General features: G+C 51.3%; 1 protein-coding gene across 17 annotated transcripts in view; it reads left to right on the top strand.

Moving 5' to 3' along the window:
* Positions 1 to 19,583, top strand: part of LOC119968866 (type 2 lactosamine alpha-2,3-sialyltransferase-like) — a 198,039-nt gene that overhangs the window by 89,750 nt on the left and 88,706 nt on the right. For 7 of the 17 annotated variants that reach the window (XM_038801779.1, XM_038801778.1, XM_038801780.1 and 4 more), the window contains one exon: positions 14,854 to 14,898. The exons of 9 other annotated variants lie outside the window; for them this stretch is intronic. Coding sequence is in view for 4 of the 8 variants with exons in the window: in XM_038801769.1 (XP_038657697.1) it covers positions 14,854 to 14,898 (45 nt within the window). In the remaining 4 variants the exon portion in view is untranslated. Of the gene's footprint in view, positions 1 to 14,724; positions 14,750 to 14,853; positions 14,899 to 19,583 lie in introns of those variants that run through there. One more of the 17 variants, XM_038801772.1, reaches the window with a different exon arrangement.

The following is a 19,583-nucleotide window of genomic DNA, read 5'->3' as shown; positions in this document are numbered from 1 at the left end:
TGTGTCCATCTCCGACTCTGACGACTGGATGACGGGGTCTGGAGAAATTGCTCGGGGCTGGGGTGTGGGTATCCTTTCTGTCTGGGCTATCCCAGCTTGAGGCGGTCCTGCTTCGCCTGCCTCCAGGTGTGGTTCCGCTGCCCTTATTTGGTCTAGGTGTTTCTTCAGCACCTTACCTCCTATTGAAACCTCATAGGATATGGGCCCTGTTTGGGACTCTACCGCGCCTTTGATGCACGTTGGTCCATTCCTATAATTCTTGACCCAAACCGGTGCCCCCACCTGGAAATGTCTCTGCTGCCGACTATTATCATGCCCCCTGCGTTGGGAATCCTGTTGTTTCTCCACTTTCCCCATTAAATTTGGGAAAAGGAGACTCAGCCTCGTTCGCAGCCTCCTTCCTATTAAGAGTTCAGCTGGCGGTATGCCCGTTATGGAATGCGGTGTGGTCCTGTAATCAAACAGCCAGCAGGAGAGCTTTGTGTCCATTGACGCTGCCGGCTGCTTCTTGAGTCCCGCTTTAAGTGTCTGGACCGCTCTCTCTGCCAGGCCGTTGGTCGCTGGATGGTAGGGGGCCGTTTTGATGTGACGGACTCCTTTTTCCTTCAGGAATTTTCCAAATTCCCCACTTGTGAATGCCGTTCCGTTATCCGACACCAATACTGCCGGAAGTCCATGTGTTTCAAACGAGGCCCTGAGCTTTTCAATTGGCGATGCTGTGCTTGCCGTGTTTACCCTGTGGACGTCCAACCATTTGGAGTGGGCATCCACTATCACCAAAAACATTGAGCCCATGAAAGGGCCGGCGTGGTCAATATGCAGGCGGGTCCACGGTCTGCCTGGCCATTCCCACGGGTGCAATGGCGCCGCTGGTGGCACTCTTTGCCCCTGTTGGCACTCCTGGCACCGACGTACCAAGGCTGCTATGTCTGTGTCCAAACCTGGCCACCAAATGTAGCTTCGAGCTAGCATCTTCATTTTAGACACTCTTGGGTGTCCGTGATGTAACTCGGTTAAGATTGCCTGACGGCACTGAGCTGGGACGATTACCCGGGCGCCCCATAATAGGATACCGTCTTCTACGGTTGTTTGGTCCCTTCTGCTCCAGTATGGGTGCATCTGGGGCTCCACTGGTCTTTCCAGTTCCCCTGTTAGCAGTAAATGCTTCATCTTGGCTAAAACTGGGTCTTTTTGCGTCCACAACCAAATATGTTGTGCGTCTATTGGTAGGGTGTCCAAAAAATTTAGAGTCATTACTGTCTCCTCTACTTGGTATTTGCGGCGGAGTGTCCGGGAGGGGGAGTCTGCTCAAAGCATCTGCATTTGCTACTCGCGTTCCCGGTCTGTGCTCCAGAACGTATCTATACGCCGCCAGTAGCAACACCCAGCGTTGGATTCTAGCTGATGCAATCGGGGGTATTGACTTGTCTTCTTTTAATAACCCTAATAACGGCTTATGGTCCGTCACTATGGTGAATTTCCACCCGTACAGATACTGGTGAAATGTTTTACCGCGAATATCACCGCCAGTCCTTCCTTCTCGATTTGGGCGTACTTTCTCTCAGCCATCGCCAAGGTCCTCGAAGCATAGGCTATTGGCCGTTCTTCCCCATTCCTTCCTCTATGGGCTAAGACGGCTTCTACCCCATAGGGGGATGCATCACAAGTGACCACCAACTCCTTCCTTGGGTCATAATGCTCTAGGACATTTTTGGATGACAGCTGTTCCTTAATGTCCCTAAATGCTCGGTTTTGGCGGGTGGACCATTTCCATTCTTGCCCCTTTTTTAGTAGCTGGTGGAGGGGTTCTAGGATGGACGCCCTAGTTTCTATAAATTTTCCATAATAGGTTACCAACCCTAGAAATGATCATAACTCCTGGACCGTGGTGAGAGCTGGGGCTTCTTTTATTGCCCTTACTCGGTCTTCTAATGGGTGTAAGCCTGACTCGTCTACTTTATATCCCAGGTACGTCACTTGTGGGGCCAGAAAAACACATTTTTCCCTTTTTAGCCGTACGCCTGCCTTTGCGAAATGCCTGAGCACTTCCTCCAGGTTCCTTAAGTGTTCCCTGTTTGTCCTACCCGTGATTAAGACATCGTCCAAATAAATCGCCACCTGCGGTAGTCCCTGCAGAATATTTCCATCGTACGCTGGAATATAGCGCAGGCTGATGACACTCCGAAAGGTAGCCTTGTATAACGAAAAAGGCCCTTCAGGGTGTTGAGCGTAGCGAACTTCTGGGAGCCCTTGTCCAGTTTTAACTGCAGGTAGGTGTGGCCCATGTCCAGTTTCATGAACAAAAGCCCACCTGCCAATTTGGCATATAGGTCGTCTATTTTCGGGATTGGGTATTTGTCCAGCAGTGTGTATTTGTTTACTGTCTGTTTGACATCTCCACAGAGACGTATTGAGCCGCCTGACTTCAAAATTGGTACCACCGGCGCTGCCCATTCCGAAAATTGTACTGGTCTGATAATGCCGTCGCGCCGTAACCTTTCTATTTCGTCATCTACTTTTTTCCTTAATGCAAAAGGTACCGGCCTGGCCTTACAAAATTTCGGAAGGGCTTCTGGGTCCATGTGCAAAGTTGCTTTGGCGCCTATGATTTCCCCCAAACCTTCCTGGAAGACCTCCGGGTATTTTTGGAGTACTCCACTCAACTGCCCGCTTCCACTCTGGAAAATTTTCATCCAATCTAATTTTAGGTCTTTCAGCCAGTTCCGTCCAATTAAGCTCAGTCCGGAGCCCTCTACTATAGTCAACGGTAATCTAAGCAATTGTTTCTCATATTCCACGGGTACATGAGTCGTGGCTAGAACTTCCAGGGGTTCCCCCGTGTAGGTTTTAAGTTTCGTCAATGTCTTTGTTAGGGTTAATGGCTGGAGTCCATCTTTGAATTTTCTTAATGCTGCCACTCCCATTACTGATACGGCCACACCCGTGTCTATTTCCATTATTGTCGGCCGCCTGTTCACCCGTGGGGTAATCCTAATGGGTTCTGCTTTCTTCGTTGCAATATTATATAATTGTTCCTCTTCGGAGGAGGATGGGGCGTCTAGGTTGTGTACTTCCCTGCGTCCCCACCTGCTATTCCTCTTTTGCCACCTCCTTCTAGGGTTTCTGTTGTTGTTACCCCACTCTGTCTGGTGCCAGAAACGGTCCTTCTCTGTTGGGGGAGCCTCAGCCGGTACTTCCCTCTGTCTCCAGTTAGTCCTGGCAGACTTGGGGGCAGTTCTGGGGTTTTCCTTTTTCCCTCTATTCCTCAGGTTTTTCCTGAGGGCGGTTATCTGGTAGCAGGACCCGTTGTGGTAGTCCCTCTCACAGGTATCTACCTCCATTGGCATGCCCTGTAGTTCCAGCGCCCCACTTGCTGCCTTTTCTAGGGACAGTGCGAGCTGTAACGCCTGTCTGCTGTCTAGCTCTGTTTCCACCAACAGGCGTTTCTGTATTGTGAGGTCGTTTATACCACACACTAACCGGTCCCGAAGCATTTCACTTGGCGTCGGGCCGAACTCACATTTTTCCGCCAGCCTTCTCAGGCGGGTCAAGAAATTTGTGACTGACTCCCTGTCTTCCCGCTTCGCTGTGTAGAATCTGTACCTACGCAAAATGAGGGGTGGTTTTGGGTCGTAGTGCTCTTTCACCAATTCCGTTACTTCTTGGAAAGTTTTCATGTCCGGCGCATCGGGATAAGTCAGACTACGTATAATGGCAAAAGCTGAGGGTCCGCACGCCGACAGCATGATAAGCCGTCTCCTTTCATCCGTCAGTATATCATTTGCCTGGAAGAAGTAACACATTCTCTCCACATACTGGGACCAGTCCTCAATAGCCGGGTCGAATGCCTCTAACCTTCCAAAAAACGGCATTTTTAAAATGGCAAGGCTTACCCTCCGAGTGCGGCAGCTGGTCTCCACAAAATTCTTAGTTTACCCTCGTCGCCACTGTAGTAATCCACGGGAGGCAGGAGTTCCGTCACCACACCAATATTTATTTACAATAACGATATTACAGGAGCAGCTACAAACAGTGCTGCTAGCAGTCCAGTCAACTTAAGACTATTCACAAAGCCTACACAGGTGTTTATATGGGCCCCCTCAATGAGCTATCATTGAGCCAATTGGAGTTCATTACACAGGACATGCCAGTGTATCGCACTCCTCTGATCAAGGCTTCAGGGGCCTCGTGGTGAAACAGGGTGCGACCGCATCCTTGAGGCTGCAAGCCTTGTTCTTCTAGTTACCAGACATCTGGGACAGTCTCCTGAAGACAAATGGTTTGGAGAGAATGAGATGTGTTGGACTGGCATTTAAGTATGCCGCATGTCTCATCTCTGTCTTGGCAAAAGCTAATGAAAAGGCAGTGTTTCTCCTGAAGAAAAAGCAAACATATGCCAAGTCATTGTTCTCTGAATGCAGATACAATCGGTCTTCTATCGTGCTAAACAGAACTAACAGCTTAAAACAGGATATCCACGGGCTGTCAAATAAGCATTGTATGCCACTACTGTCCCAAAGAAGGATCATATGGGACTCAAAATGTTAACTCTGTTTCTCTCCCCATAGATGCTGCCAGACCTGCTGGGTTTACTAGAACCTTGCTTTTATTTTTGATCTCTAGCATGCAGCATTGTAGCACAGTGGTTAGCACTGTGGCTTCACAGCGCCAGAGTCCCAGGTTCGATTGCCGGCTGTGTCACTGTCTGTGTGGAGTCTGCACGTTCTCCCTGTGTCTGCATGGGTTTCCTCCACATGTCCCGACAGACGTGCTGTTAGGTAATTTGGACATTCTGAATTCTCCGTCCGTGTGCCCGAACAGGCGCCAGAATGTGGCGCCTAGGGGCTTTTCACAGTAACTTCATTGCAGTGTTAATAGAACATAGAACATAGAACAGTACAGCACAGAACAGGCCCTTCGGCCCTCAATGTTGTGCCGAGCCATGATCACCCTACTCAAACCCACGTATCCACCCTCTACCCGTAACCCAACAACCCCCCCCCTTAACCTTACATTTATTAGGACACTACGGGCAATTTAGCATGGCCAATCCACCTAACCCGCACATCTTTGGACTGTGGGAGGAAACCAGAGCACCCGGAGGAAACCCACGCACACAGGGGGAGGACGTGCAGACTCCACACAGACAGTGACCCAGCCGGGAATCGAACCTGGGACCCTGGAGCTGTGAAGCATTTATGCTAACCACCATGCTACCCTGCTGCCCAAATGTTAGCCTACTTGTGATAATAAAGATTATTATACATTTGACACCTGAGATAAGGGGGTTATCCTTTGGTGAGAGGCTGAATAAACTGGGCCTATATTATCTGAGTGGTTAGCTCATTGAAACATTCTGAAGGGACATTTGCTAAGAGATTGTTTCCGCTGTACCAGGAATTAGAAGACAGGGGTACAGTCTCAGGAAAAGAAGCTGATCATTTAGTGTAGATATGGGGTTGTGATTATTTGGAATTCTGTGCTCCAGAGGGTTGTGGATTCTCCATCATTGTATACATTTAAGGCTGGGTTAAGACAGATTTTTGGTCTCTTCAGGGATCAAGGGATATGGGAAGCATGCAGGAAAGTGAAGTTGAAGCCCAAGATTAGCCATGATTGTACTAAACGGCAGAGCAGGCTTGACAGGCCATATGGTTTACTCTCGCTCTTATTTTTTTGTGTTCTTGTGAACTCTCACAAGAGCCAGGATTTAGCTCCAACCTCGAAAGCAGAGGTAAGGAGTACACCCAAAACTGGGCTACTCACCAAGGCAAACAGTACTCCTCAGAACAGTAAGTTCCAACGCTGATTAGTAACTGGAGCATGACTACTGTACCACTGATCAATTATTTAATGTTCGGGCAACTTCAGCCCAAGATCAGAGGTTTATCTGTTAGAGGGCATTTTACCAAGTTGCCATATAGAACTGCCTGAGAAGAAACAGCACAGTACGTGTACCACTGCATGAAAAATGTGGAAATAGACACACCCACATCTTTTGTGATTTGAGAGCAAAAGAATCCTTGTTGGTTAGAGAAGAATCCAAAGTATTTGATGACTGTCTCAGATAGCCACAAACAATACAGATCAGTCCTATGAACACCCATTATGCCATCATGTGCGATAGCACTTTTTTCCTCTCACACACCTGAAATATCTGTACATTTAAGCTAATAGATTTTTTTTTTCAAATAATTTTTATTCAAATTTTCACAAAATATCAGTAACAGGAAATACTAAGAACAGAAAGAACAACACCCCCCCCCCCCCGGTATACAAAAAAGAAGAAATAAATTAACGCCCGAAATAAATTAACAAATATACACGTCCCTTCAGCCCAAAACAAAGAGACCCCCCCCCCCTCGGGTTGCTGCTGCTGCCGGCTTTATTTCTACCGTTCTGCCAGGATATCTAGGAATGGCTGCCACCTCCTGAAGAACCCCAGCACCGATCCACTTAGGGCAAATTTCACCCTCTCCAATTTAATAAACCCTGCCATATCGTTGATCCAGGCCTCCACGCTTGGGGGTCTTGCATCCTTCCACTGAAGAAGCCTCCTCCGCCGGGCAACTAGGGACGCAAAGGCCAGAATGCCGGCCTCTTTCGCCTCCTGCACTCCCGGCTCCTCTGCAACACCAAATATTGCGAGCCCCCAGCCCGGTTTGACCCTGGATCCTACCATCCTCGACACCGTCCTTGCTACGCCCTTCCAAAATTCCCCCAGCGCTGGGCATGCCCAGAACATATGGGCATGGTTTGCTGGGCTCCCTGAGCACCTAATACACGTGTCCTCGCTCCCAAAGAACCGGCTCATCCTTGTCCCGGTCATGTGAGCCCTATACAGCACCTTAAACTGTATGAGGCTAAGCCTCGCACAAGAAGAGGTGGAGTTCACCCTTCCTAGGGCGTCCGCCCACGTCCCCTCCTCAATCTCCTCACCCAGCTCCTCCTCCCATTTACCCTTCAGCTTCTCCACTGAGGCCTCGTCTACCTCCTGCATCACTTGGTACGTTGCCGAGATCCTCCCCTCTCCATCCCACACCCCCGAGAGCACCCTGTCCTGAACCCCACGCGGCGGCAGCAGGGGGAACCCCGCCACCTGCCGCCTGACAAACGCCCTTACCTGCATGTACCTAAAGGTGTTCCCCGGGGGAGCCCAAACTTCCCTTCCAGCTCACCCAGGCTCGCAAACTTCCCGTATACAAACAGGTCCCTCAACCTCCTAACACCTGCCCTGTGCCAACTCAGGAACCTGCCTTCAATTCTCCCCGGGACAAACCGGTGGTTTCCCCCATATCGGGGACCCCGTCGAGGCCCCCACATCCCCCCCCCCCCCCCCCCCCCCCCGCCATGCCGTCTCCATTGCCCCCAAATTCTGAGGGCAGCCGCCACCACCGGGCCCGCGGCATACCTCGCTGGAGGGAGCAGCAACGGTGCCTTTACCAGCGCCTCCAGGCTCGTGCCCACACAGGACGCCATCTCCATCCTCCTCCATGCTGCCCCCTCCCCATCCATTACCCACTTGCGCACCATCGCTGCGTTGGCAGCCCAATAATACCCACAGAGGTTGGGCAGTGCCAGCCCCCCCATCCCTGCCCCGCTCCAAGAACACCCTTCTCACCCTCGGGGTCCCGTGTGCATACACAAAACCCCGCAATGGTCCTGTCAACCCGCCTGAAAAAGGCCTTCGGGACAAGGACGGGGAGGCACTGGAACAGGAACAGAAATCTCGGGAGCACTGTCATCTTGATTGATTGCACCCCACCCGCCAGAGACAGCGGCAACATGTCCCAACTCTTGAACTGCTCCTCCATCTGCTCCACCAGCCTTGTGAGGTCAAGCTTATGCAAGGCCCCCCAGCTCCTGGCCACCCGGACCCCCAAGCACCCGAAGCTCCCATCCCGCCCTCTTTAGTGGGAGCCTACCAACCCCCCCTCCTGGTCCCCCGGGTGTACAACGAACAGCCTGCTCCCCCCCCAAGTCGAGCTTGTACCCCGAGAAATCCCCAAATTCCTGGAGAATCCTCATCACCTCCGACACTCCCCCCACCGGGTCCGCCACATGCAGCAATAGATCATCCGCATAGAGCGACACTTGGTGCTCCTCCCCACCCTGCACCAGCCCCCTCCAGTTCCTCAACTCCCTCAGCGCCATGGCCAGGGGTTCAGTTGCCAGCGCATAAAGTAGGGGGGACAGGGGACACCCCTGCCTCGTCCCTCGGTATAGTCGAAAATACTCCGACCTCCTCTTATTCGTGGCCATGCTCGCCATCGAGGCCCCACATAACAGCCTCACCCACCTGACAAACCCCTTCCCAAACCCGAACCCCTCCAGCACCCACCACAAGTACCCCCACTCAACCCTATCAAAGGCCTTCTCCACGTCCAACGCCACTACTATTTCCGCCTCCCCTTCTACCGCCAGCATCATTATAACATTCATGAGCCTCCGTATGTTAGTGTTCGCTGCCTCCCCTCCACGAACCCCGCCCGCCGCCCGATCCCCGTGGACAACCTGCGGCACACAGCCCTCCACCCCCGCGGCCAAAATCCTCGCCAACAGCCCGGCGCCCACATTCAAGAGTGAGACTGGCCTGCACGACCCACACCGCAGGGGATCCCCGCCCCGCTTAAGGATCAAGGAAATCAGCGCCCGAGACATCATCGGAGGCAGTGCCACCCTCCCTCCCCAGCCCCGCCGAAGGTCCCAACCAGCAGGGGGCCCAACAGGCCTGCACACATCTTATAGAATTCGACCAGGAACCCATACGGCCCCGGCGCCCTCCCCGACTGCATGCTCCCCATCCCCTTGACCAGCTCAACCGGCATCCCCAGTCCCTCCACCTGTCCCCCCTCCACCCCCGGGAATCCCAGCCGGTCCAAAAAGCCCCCCAGCCCCCCCCCCCCCCCCCCATCCACCGGGGGCCTGGACCGACACAGCTCCTCAAAAAAGTCCCTGAAGACCCCATCAATGTCTACTCCCCTGCACACCACACTTCCTCTCCTATCCCCAACTTCACCAATCTCCCTGGCCGCATCCCGCTTACGGAGCTCGTGCACCAGCATCCTACTCGCCTTCTCCCCATATTCATACACCGCTCCCTGTGCCTTCCTCCACTGAGCTTCCGCTTTTCTGGTGGTTAACAAGTCGAACTCAGCCTGGAGACTACGCTGCTCCCTCAGCAATCCCTCCTCCGGAGCCTCCGTGTATCTCCTGTCCACCCACACCATCTCTCCCACCAGTCTCCCCCTCTCTCTCTGCTCTCTCCTCTCCCTGTGGGCTCGAATGGAGATCATCTCCCCCCCCCAACCACCGCCCTCAGCACCCCCCAGACCGCCCCCACTCCGACCTCCCCCACTCCGACCTCCCCACCGTCATTGGCCTCCAGGTACCCCCCGACACATCCCCGAACCCGCCCGCCCACCTCCTTGTCCGCCAGCAGCCCCAAGCGCCAAAGCGGGCGCAGGTCTCTCTCCTCCCCCAGCTCGAGGTCCACCCAGTGCGGGGCGTGGCCAGAAATGGCTATCGCCGAATACCCAGCATCCTCCACCCTCGCAATCAGCGCCCTACTCATAATGAAAAAATCAATCCAGGAATAGGCCTTATGCACATGGGAGAAGTATGAAAATTCCCTGGCCCTAGGCCTCACAAATCCCCATGGATCCACCCCTCCCATCTGGGCCACAAATCTCCCCCCCCCCCCCCCCCCCCCCCCCCCCCCCCCAACACCCCAGCCGCTGCTGGCCTCCCACCCGTCCCGGACCCGAATCGATCCCGTGGCGGATCCAGCACCGTGCTGAAATCCCCACCACCATCAGGCCCCCCCGCCTCCAAATCCGGAATCCGGCCCAAAATGCGCCGCATAAAACCCGCATTGTCCCAATTCGGGGCACATACTTTGACCAGCACCACCCACTCCCCCTGCAGCCTGCCGCCTACCATCACCTACCTCCTGCCGCTGTCCGCCACCGCATTCGACGCCCCAAACGACACCCCCCTCCCCAATCTAACCTGATCCGCCACCTTCAGGCGCGCCTCCCGAAGCATGGCCACATCCGCCCCCAGCCCCTTCAGGCGCACAAACACGCGGGCCCGTTTGACCGGCCCATTCAGTCCCCCCACACTCCAGGTGTGATCAGGGGGCTACCTGCCCCCCTCCCCCGTCAACCAGCCACCACCCTTCCTCAGTCCGCCACGTGCCCGCGCCCCCCCACTGAGCCCGTTCCCCACGGCGACAGACCCCCATCCCGACCCCCTCTACATGCTCCAGCTCCTTCTCGGCCATTCCAGCAGCAACCCGGTACCCCCCATTCCCCCCCCCCCCAAAGCTAGGCCCCCCCCCAGCTGCGCAACCCCCTCCATTGTACTTCCGTAAGTCAGCCGACTCCTGCTGCTCCCGCCACCCCAATGACCCTCCCCAGTGCAACACAACCACCACGCACCCCCCCCCCCCCCCCCCCCCCCCCCCAGTGCCGGCCCCGCCCACCGCTCCTCCAGCACGGGAGAGAAGCCCGTGCTTCCATCCCGAGCCCCCTCTCCCCCCCCCCCCGACCCAACATGCGGGAAAAGACGGGCACATGACCAACAGGACTGCGAACCCCTCCCAAACCCCCAACCAGTGAAAAAAAAACCAGACGTGACAAAACGCCCAAGCAAACAAACAACAGTCCCAAAAAAGCGAAAAAGAAGAACAGCAAAAAGACATCATCAAACAGAACCGACAAAAGCGAAAGGATACCAAGGAGGACAAAGCCTCCGGGCTGTGTGCACCGTTCCCCAGCCCCCAGTTCAAGTCCAGCTTCTCTGCCTGGATGAAAGCCCAGGCCTCCACCGGAGAGTCAAAGTAGAGCTGGCGGTCTTTTTAAGTGACCCAGAGGCGTGCCGGCTGTAACAGGCCAAACTTGACCCCCTTCTTGTGGAGCACTGCCTTGGTCCAATTAAAACCAGCCCTTCTCTTTGCCACCTCTGCACTCCAGTCCTGGTAGATCCTGACCTCCGCATTCTCCCACTTGCTGCTCCTCTCCTTCTTCGCCCATCTCAGCACACACTCACGGTCGACGAAACGGTGAAAACGGACCAGCACCACCCGAGGCGACTCGTTTGGCTTGGGTTTCATCAGCAGCACTCGATGGGCACCCTCCAGTTCCAAGGGTCCCTGGAACGACCCTGCGCCCATTAGCGAGTTCAGCATCATAGTCACATAGGCCCCCAAATCCGAACCTTCTAGCCCCTCTGGGAGGCCCAGAATCCGCAAGTTCTTCCGACGGGCGCGGCTCTCCATCTCCTCCATCCTCGCTGACCACTTCTTGTGGAGCGCCTCGTGCGACTCCACCTTCACTGCCAGGCCCAGGAGTTTGTCCTCTCTCTCCGAGGCCTTTTGCCGTAGCTTTCGGATCTCCGCACCCTGAGCCGTCTAGGCCGCCATGAGCCTGTCCAGGGAGGCCCCAAGCGGCCCCAGGATCCTCGCCTTCAGCTCTCTGAAGGAGCGCTGAAGCAGCTCCTGCTGCTCCCCGTGCCCACCGCTGCCACGCTGCTGATTCCCTGCCCGCCGCCATCTGGCCTTTCCTGCCTCGCACCTTTCTCTGCTCCAAAGCCGATTTTTTGACCGCTCCGCTCCTGGTCCAGGTCATCCACCAGCGGAGAATCTTAGAGGAAGTGTTCCCACACAGGGAAAAGTCCAACCAGTACCGTCGCAGGCCCTTAAAAGAGCCCAAAAGACCAAAAATAGTGGGAGCTACCGAACGTGCGGCTTAGCTCCGCATCACCACAACCAGAAGTCCCCAAGCCAGTAGATTTTCAGGGGCATTATCTTGAGCTGCACTACCTAATGGTCACAGCTCACAACAATGCCATTAAAAGCATCTCCCTGGATTCGGAATTCCCATTACAAGAAGACAAGTATTTCCAGTGTTCAATGAAGACATAAAAAGCATGATCAAAAATCTTGACAATAGAAAGTGAAATTTGTGGAAGGAAATGGAGTGCATGAGATTATTATTCTAGTAAGATTATATACAGATTGCTGGTATTACTAATTATATGAATTTAGATGGAGATGCATCGGGCAAAAGAAAATACAGTCTTCAACAAAATCTGCAAGGATATGCAGAATACGTAGTGTGGCACAGGTATCCACCACTTGGGAAAAATTCCAGCAAACAAAATAAACACATCTCAACATTGAGAACTGGTCAGGCTAAGGCAAGGTGGAATTGTTCAATTCCAAAACAAAATCAAGAAGATTTTTTTCCACCTGGGAGAAAAGCGAAGATTTGCTGATGAAAATACATGGCTGGGGGAAAAAACTTGATTTTATGCAGTTTTAAAACTGGTAAAGATCAAATCACCCTGTGCTTCAGAAGATGTTAAGCTCCTGGACATGATTTTCAGAGGGAAATGCACCAACCCCAAGTGCATTTAAGATAAACGCAATTCACCTATATTGGAATTTTAAGAATCAGCAAAGAATAATCCAGAGCAAACTGGCAAGAGTGTACAGGGTGAAGTCTTTGCAGCCTTCACAAAAAGAGAAACAAAACTGATGCATTTGTGCATTTAGCAGCTAGCTGAAGCATAGCTCAAGAACCCACCTGCTGAATAAAATGTTGGACTGACTACTTTGGTGAGATGTTTAGGTTTCCACATGATAATTATCTTTAAGTTCACTTGCTGATGTGTGATGTTTTGCATGTGAAGTATCAGTATTTTCGACAGTGTTACAGTCTCGCTTTTTAAGGTGCAGTAAATGTTGTCTTCCTGAATCTGTCATCACATCTCTGAGTACAATTCTGGCTTCCCTGTTGTCGGCAAAGTGTAACACAAACACACGTTTAATAAGGAATTAGTGAAAGTCCTCCCAAAAATAACTAAAAGATGTACTTCGGGAAATCAATCTCTGAGTACATTAAAAGAAATAATGTTATATTTCAAAAAAGTTACCATTATTACAAATGAGTTCGTCCAGTTGAACTTAATAGTGTTCCCTTTGTATTATGGAATATCTATTCCGATTTTGTAATATGAGCCCCTGGATATAAAATTTTCCCATTCAACTATTGTGAAATTTAGATAAATAAACTCCAAGATTACAATATATCCATTGGTTTACAAAAACGTCAGGTTAACTTTTGCCTAGGTTGAGGAAGATCCATACAGGTCAGCAATAGTTAAAGCACATTGCTTGCCTGCATGGCTGGGCTGTTAATTTTAGCCTCGTCCAAATCAAAAGAGGGACACAAATTCAGTGATACCAACTCTTGAAGAGGATTGCATAGTCTCAGATACTATTGGTGCTTTCTCTGTGGAGAGAAAACGGAGCCAATGTTACAAGTCTGGATGATTCATTGTCAAAGCTTTGCGGAAGAGTCATCCAGACTCATAACGTTAGCGCCGTTCTCTCTCCACAGATACTGGCAGACCTGCTGAGATTGTCCAGCATTTCTATTTTTGTTTTAGATTCCAGTATCCGCAGTAACTTGCTTTTAACAAGATAGTAGTGCAATGCCTTATGTTGCCACTGGTAGGCCATAGAGCTTATGAAAGCAAATGAAGGATAGAAATGGTATTGAAGCTACAAAGGACAGTCAAAGCAAATGAAATGACAAATTAATGACCTGCAAGAAACTAAAATAAAACAATAAAGGATTGTAGGAACATTATACAAGGAACACAAAATTAGAGGATTAACTCAAAGATTGACCAACACCAGCATAGAAAAGTCTATGCCATTCACTTTTGGACTTTGCATTAGGCACTTCTCAAATCCAGATTCACTATTGGTCAGGTAATATCAATACATATTTGCCATTAAACAGCTTGGGAAAGACAGAGAAGCAATATCCTCTAATCATGTTATGATTAAAATTACCTACAGGTGGCTGATCAGACTGAATGAAACAATCCAGTACATTTCAACAATATCATAGAACATAGAACAGTACAGAACAGGCCCTTCGGCCCTCGATGTTGTGCCGAGCAATGATCACCCTACTCAAACCCACGTATCCCAACAACCCCACCCCCCCCTTAACCTTACTTTTTAGGACACTATGGGCAATTTAGCATGGCCAATCCACCTAACCCGCACATCTTTGGACTGTGGGAGGAAACCAGAGCACCCGGAGGAAACCCACGCACACACGGGGAGGACGTGCAGACTCCACACAGACAGTGACCCAAGCCGGAATCGAACCTGGGACCCTGGAGCTGTGAAGCATTTATGCTAACCACCATGCTACCGTGCTGCCCCTACCATTCAATCCCATCAACAAAGAATAAATATACTACTACAAAAAGGTGGAATATACATTGTTACCTGGGCGAACAGATTTATAAAAGGACAAGTGATCATATTCTTACTTGAACTGTACTTCATCTTGTGGAAACTTGTGCTTTGAACGGCGGTTCCTCCTTTGATTATAAACAATTGAGTCTTGTTTTGTTGAAAGTATTATAAGAGAATGGCAGAGCAGGCACTTGCGGCTGAATGGCCTACTTCTGCTCCTTACTCGGAAACACTGCTTAAAGTTACAGATTGTTTCGTCACTACCTGTGTTTCAAATAAATGAAGCTATATAATGAAGCTATAAATGAATTTTCCTCTGGCACACTTGGTATTGATGAGATAATTGGTGCTCCTCCTCCAGGCCACTAGAGGGCACAGACATTTTGTGCTGCAAAAGCAATGCCCTTCCACCTTTCAAATCAAAAGCCCACCAGAGCAGTTAGATCAAGCCTCAGATGCTGCAAAGTGTGTGTATACTTTTTCTTCTTTTTAAAAGAAAACCTTATTATCGTAAATTATGTTAAATGCAAATCTCTCAACCAAAACTTCTGAATTCTCTTCTGCCTCAGATGTGATCCCAGTTCTGCAAGGGGATAAAATTGCAATATTTCACTGTAAGTATTTTCTAATGTTTTACAAAATATCATTTTTATGTTTGCTGCCTCCAGCTTTTGCTCCCTCTTCCTGTTCTCCACTCTCTCCAACTTGCTCTATCCTCCACCCTCTCTCGCTCTCTCTCTTTTTCTCCAGTTGTACTTCCTTGCCCACTCCTCTGGCACTCTTACTTCTCACTTTATCCACTTAGATCCACTTATCCCCCATACCCCAAATCCACGCATGGCCTACTGCAAAGTCATGGATGATTGGTCAGTAATATGTTTCAAATATTTTTTTCATTCACGACCTAATGCAGCTCTGAAGTCAAGCGAGCAAATATTGAGTGACTTGCTTCTAAATAATGTTTAAGCACCGTGGAACTCAGAAATGAACATTCGCCAATTAATCATTTTTGTTTATTCGTTCACCGGATCTGGGAGCCGCTGGCTCGACCAGCATTGTTGCCTATCCCTATTTGCCCTTGAGAAGGTGGTGATGAGCTAACTTCTTGAACCGTTGCAGTCCATTTGCATAGATATAGTCAGTGCTGTTTGTTGTGTTATGTAATTTGGAATAACACAAGCTGCCACTTGATGCGGTTTTGAGTAAAAGATGGTCCAGACTTTGAAGTGAGTTCAGTGTGTTTTATTGAACTTTTAGGACAGTTCTCAATGAGTTCGACTCTCTGCTAATCTAAATGTAGTAACTCGGTCTAACTGCTTTAGCCTTGCTCTAGGCCGCGTGCTGGGGCGTGATGCTGAGGATACACCATGTCTCACTCTAGATGTTGGTCTGAGGAAAGACGCGGGGTGTGAGTCCCTCATCCCTTTTATAGTGAGATACCACCCCAAGTGTCCTGACTGCTCATTGGTCATGCCCTATTCGATGTGTTCATTAGCTGCATGTTTGCATATCATGACACCTCCCCTTTTTTATGTTTTGTTGGCATATGTGAATGTATTTACATGTGAATGCCTCTGTCTAACATGACTGACGGAGGACAACAGAACAGAGCAATCAAAACAAATGTTCACAAGTCCAGTCTCTGACGCTTGCGTCTGATCCTGGTCGACCGCTGGAGAGGTGGCAGAGAGGACGACGACGCCTTGACAGGTGGGATGGAAGCCTGACTGGTGGCCTCGTGGTGCGAGGTATCAGGAGGTGGCAATTCAACATATGGAAATGGAGGAGAAAGTGGTTGCGGGCAGGCAACTTTGCGCAGTGCCCGTCGATACCTTCGCACGATGGAACCAGCAGCCGTACGTACCACATAAGAGCGGAGCGCGGCCTGTCGAACGGGAGCTTCAGCACCTCAGGGTAATTTGAGAAATAGTCGATGATCAATACGTAGTTGTGACCATTCGCATGAAAGAGGTCGATGCCAACCTTGGACCACGCAGAGGTCACTATGTCATGTTGCTGGAGCGTCTCCTTGCTCTGCGCTGGCTGGAACCACTGACAGGTAGCACAATTCAAGACCATATTCGTGATGACCTGGTTGATGCCGAGCCAGTATACCGCTTGCCGGGCTCTGCGTCTGCACTTCTCGACGCCCAGGTGTCCCTCATGAATCTGGCGCAGCACCAAGCTCTGGAGACTGAGCGGAATGACAATCCTGTCCAGCTTGAGGGGGATACCATCAATGACCATCAGGTTGTCCTTCACATTGTAAAATTGTGGGCATTGCCCTTTCTGCCAGCCATTGGTGAGGTTGTGGATGACGAGCTGCAAGAGGGGGTCTTTGGCTGTCTCAACACGGATGAGAACTACCTTCTCATCTGTCGCCGGGAGAGTGCTATCACACAGCTGCACCTGCGATTCGATGTGCTGGATGATCTCCAGCGGCTCACTGGGCGAGGTGACGGAGCGGGACAATGCATCGGTGATGATGAGCTCCTTGCCAGGTGTGTACACCAAGTTGAAGTTATACCTCCTTAGTTTAAGCAGGATTCTCTGCAACTGAGGCATCATGTCGTTCAGGTCCTTATGGATGATGTGGACCAGAGGTTTATGATCCGTCTCAATAGTAAATGTTGGCAGGCTGTAGACATAATCGTGAAATTTCACCAGTTTGCGTAGGGCCGTGGTGCGTGTTTGGAATGAACTTGCCCAGAAAATTGACCATACCCAGGAAGTGACCTTTTTGTCCTCGGGGACCTTCATCGCCTCGATGGCCTTGATTTTGTCTGTGTCTGGGCGCACACCATGCTGTGAGATCTGGTCGCCTAGGAACTTGAGCATCGATGTTGCCAAAAACAACATTTGGACCTGTTTAACTTTAGGCCTTTGGCATGTACTCGGCAGAATACCTTCTGGAGACGGGACACATGTCCTTCAGGGGTCGTGGACCATATGATGATGTTGTCCACATACTCACGAACCCCTTCAATACCTTTGATCATCTGCTCAGTGATGCGATGGAATATCTCTGATGCCGGGATGATACCAAATGGCATGCAATTGCAGCAGGATCTGCCAAAAGACGTGTTGAAGGTGCAGAGCCTTCTGCTGGACTCTTCCAGCTGGATTCACCAAAATCCCTGTGATGCATCCAATTTGGTGAAGAAGCGCGCATGTGCCATCTCACTCGTGAGTTCCTCCCGCTTCGGGATGGGATAGTGTTCCCGCATGATATCCTTATTGAGATCCTTGGGATCAATGTAAATGCGCAGGTCCCCCGAAGGCTTCTTTACGCACACCATTGAGCTGACCCAGTCAGTCGGTTCGGTGACCTTGGATATGATGCCTTTTTGCTGAACATGACGGTGGCAGACATCATATCGGGGGAAGGGGATGGCGAAGGGGAATCTGGTGTACTCATCGACCACACTGAGAATATACGTGTTTTGGTCGGTGGAGGGGAGGGCCCTCTGAAATCCATGCTGAGGCCTTCACCAGGCGTGCACGGTCCGGGCGGTATAAGTGCGGTTTGCACTCCGCGCAGACCTGTCAGTCCCTGGTGACTGTCCGTACTTCCTCGACAGAGTAGGGCAGATTGTGAGCCTTGACAAGATGGTACAATCGTGCGACCCCTGGGTGTCAAAGGCTGTTGTGTAGGGCCCGGAATCGGTCGACTTGTGCGCTGGCACATGTACCTCGGGATAGGGCGTATGGGGGCTCGTTGAGTTTGCCGGGGCGATACAAAATCTCGTAATTTTAGCTGGAAAGCTCGATTCTCCACCACAAGAATTTATCGTTTTTGATCTTGCCCCAATGCGTGTTGTTAAACATGAAGGCTGATGCACCATCGATTGCACGTGAGGCGAGTGATTTACCAAAGTCAGGCTTTAATTAACTAGAACACAGCCTGTCGATCGTCTACAGTGGAAAGGGACGATTGTCAGGCTTCTGAGCATTTATACCTCGTTGATAGAGGCGTGGTTAACTCAGCCTCTCGGCCAATCGGTCGAGAGGCACATGACCGACCAGGGCCAATGGTAAGCCGACGTTCTGGCCCAATGGCAGACGAGTATGCAGATCATATCATCACAAAGGCTACCGACTGTTGGTCAGTCAGGAGAGTGAATCTCCTGCCGGCCAGGTAATGCCTCCAATGCCACACAGCTTCAACGATAGCTTGGGCCTCTTTTTCGACAGTTGAGTGCCGAATTTCTGAGGCATGAAGGGTGCGGGAAAAGAATGCCACGGGTCTGCCTGCCTGATTGAGGGTGGCGGCTAGGGCGACGTCCAATGCATCGCTCTCTACTTGAAAGGGCAATGTCTCATCTGCGTGCATCCCAGCCTTGGCTATATCAGCTCTGATACGGGCGAAGGCCTGTTGTGCCTCGGCCGTAAGAGGAAAATGGATGGACTGAATGAGTGGGCGGGCCTTGACGCATAGTTTGGGACCCATTGGGCGTAGTAGGAGAAGAACCCCAGGCAGCGTTTGAGGGCCTTGGGGCAGTGGGGGAGGGGAAGCTCCATGAGGGGGCGCATGCGATCGGGATCGAGCCCCAGAAGTCCGTTCTCGACCACATAGCCGAGGATGGCTAAGCGGGTTGTGCTGAACACGCACTTCTCCTTGTTGTAGGTGAGGTTGGGGAGAGTGGCGGTGTGGAGGAATTTGGCACGGTTGGCGTTGTGGTCCTGCTGATCGTGGCCGCAGATGGTGACATTGTCCAGGTACGGGAAGGTGGCCCGCAAACTGTACCGATCGACCATTCGGTCCATCTGCCTTTGGAAGTCCGAGACCCCGTTAGTGACGCCGAAGGGAAAACTGAGGAAGTGATAGAGACGACCGTCCGCTTCGAAGGCAGTGTATGGATGGTCCGATTTACGAATGGGGAGCTGGTGGTGGGCGGATTTCAGGTCAATCGTTGAGAAGACGCGGTACTGCGCAATCTGTTTGACCATATCAGATATGCGTGGGAGGGGGGTATGCGTCGAGCTGCGTGTACCGATTGATGGTCTGGCTGCAGTCCACGACCATTCTGTGTTTCTCCCCAGTTTTAACGACTACTACTTGGGCTCTCCAGGGTCTGTTGCTGGCCTCGATGATGCCTACCCGAAGCAACCACTGTACCTCAGACCTGATGAAGGTCTTGTCCTGGGTGCTGTACCGTCTGCTCCTGGTGGCAACGGGTTTGCAATCCGGAATTAGATTGGCAAAGAGGGAGGGTGGGTCGACCTTTAGGGTCACGAGGCCACACACAGTGCGGGGTGGTAGGGGCCCGCCAAATTTGAGGGTAAGGCTCTGGAGATT

This window comes from Scyliorhinus canicula, chromosome 7 (genome assembly GCF_902713615.1).
Source record: "Scyliorhinus canicula chromosome 7, sScyCan1.1, whole genome shotgun sequence".
Lineage (NCBI taxonomy): Eukaryota > Metazoa > Chordata > Chondrichthyes > Carcharhiniformes > Scyliorhinidae > Scyliorhinus > Scyliorhinus canicula.
Note: the sequence above shows the minus strand (reverse complement) of the source record. Positions and strands in the feature narration are given on the sequence as shown.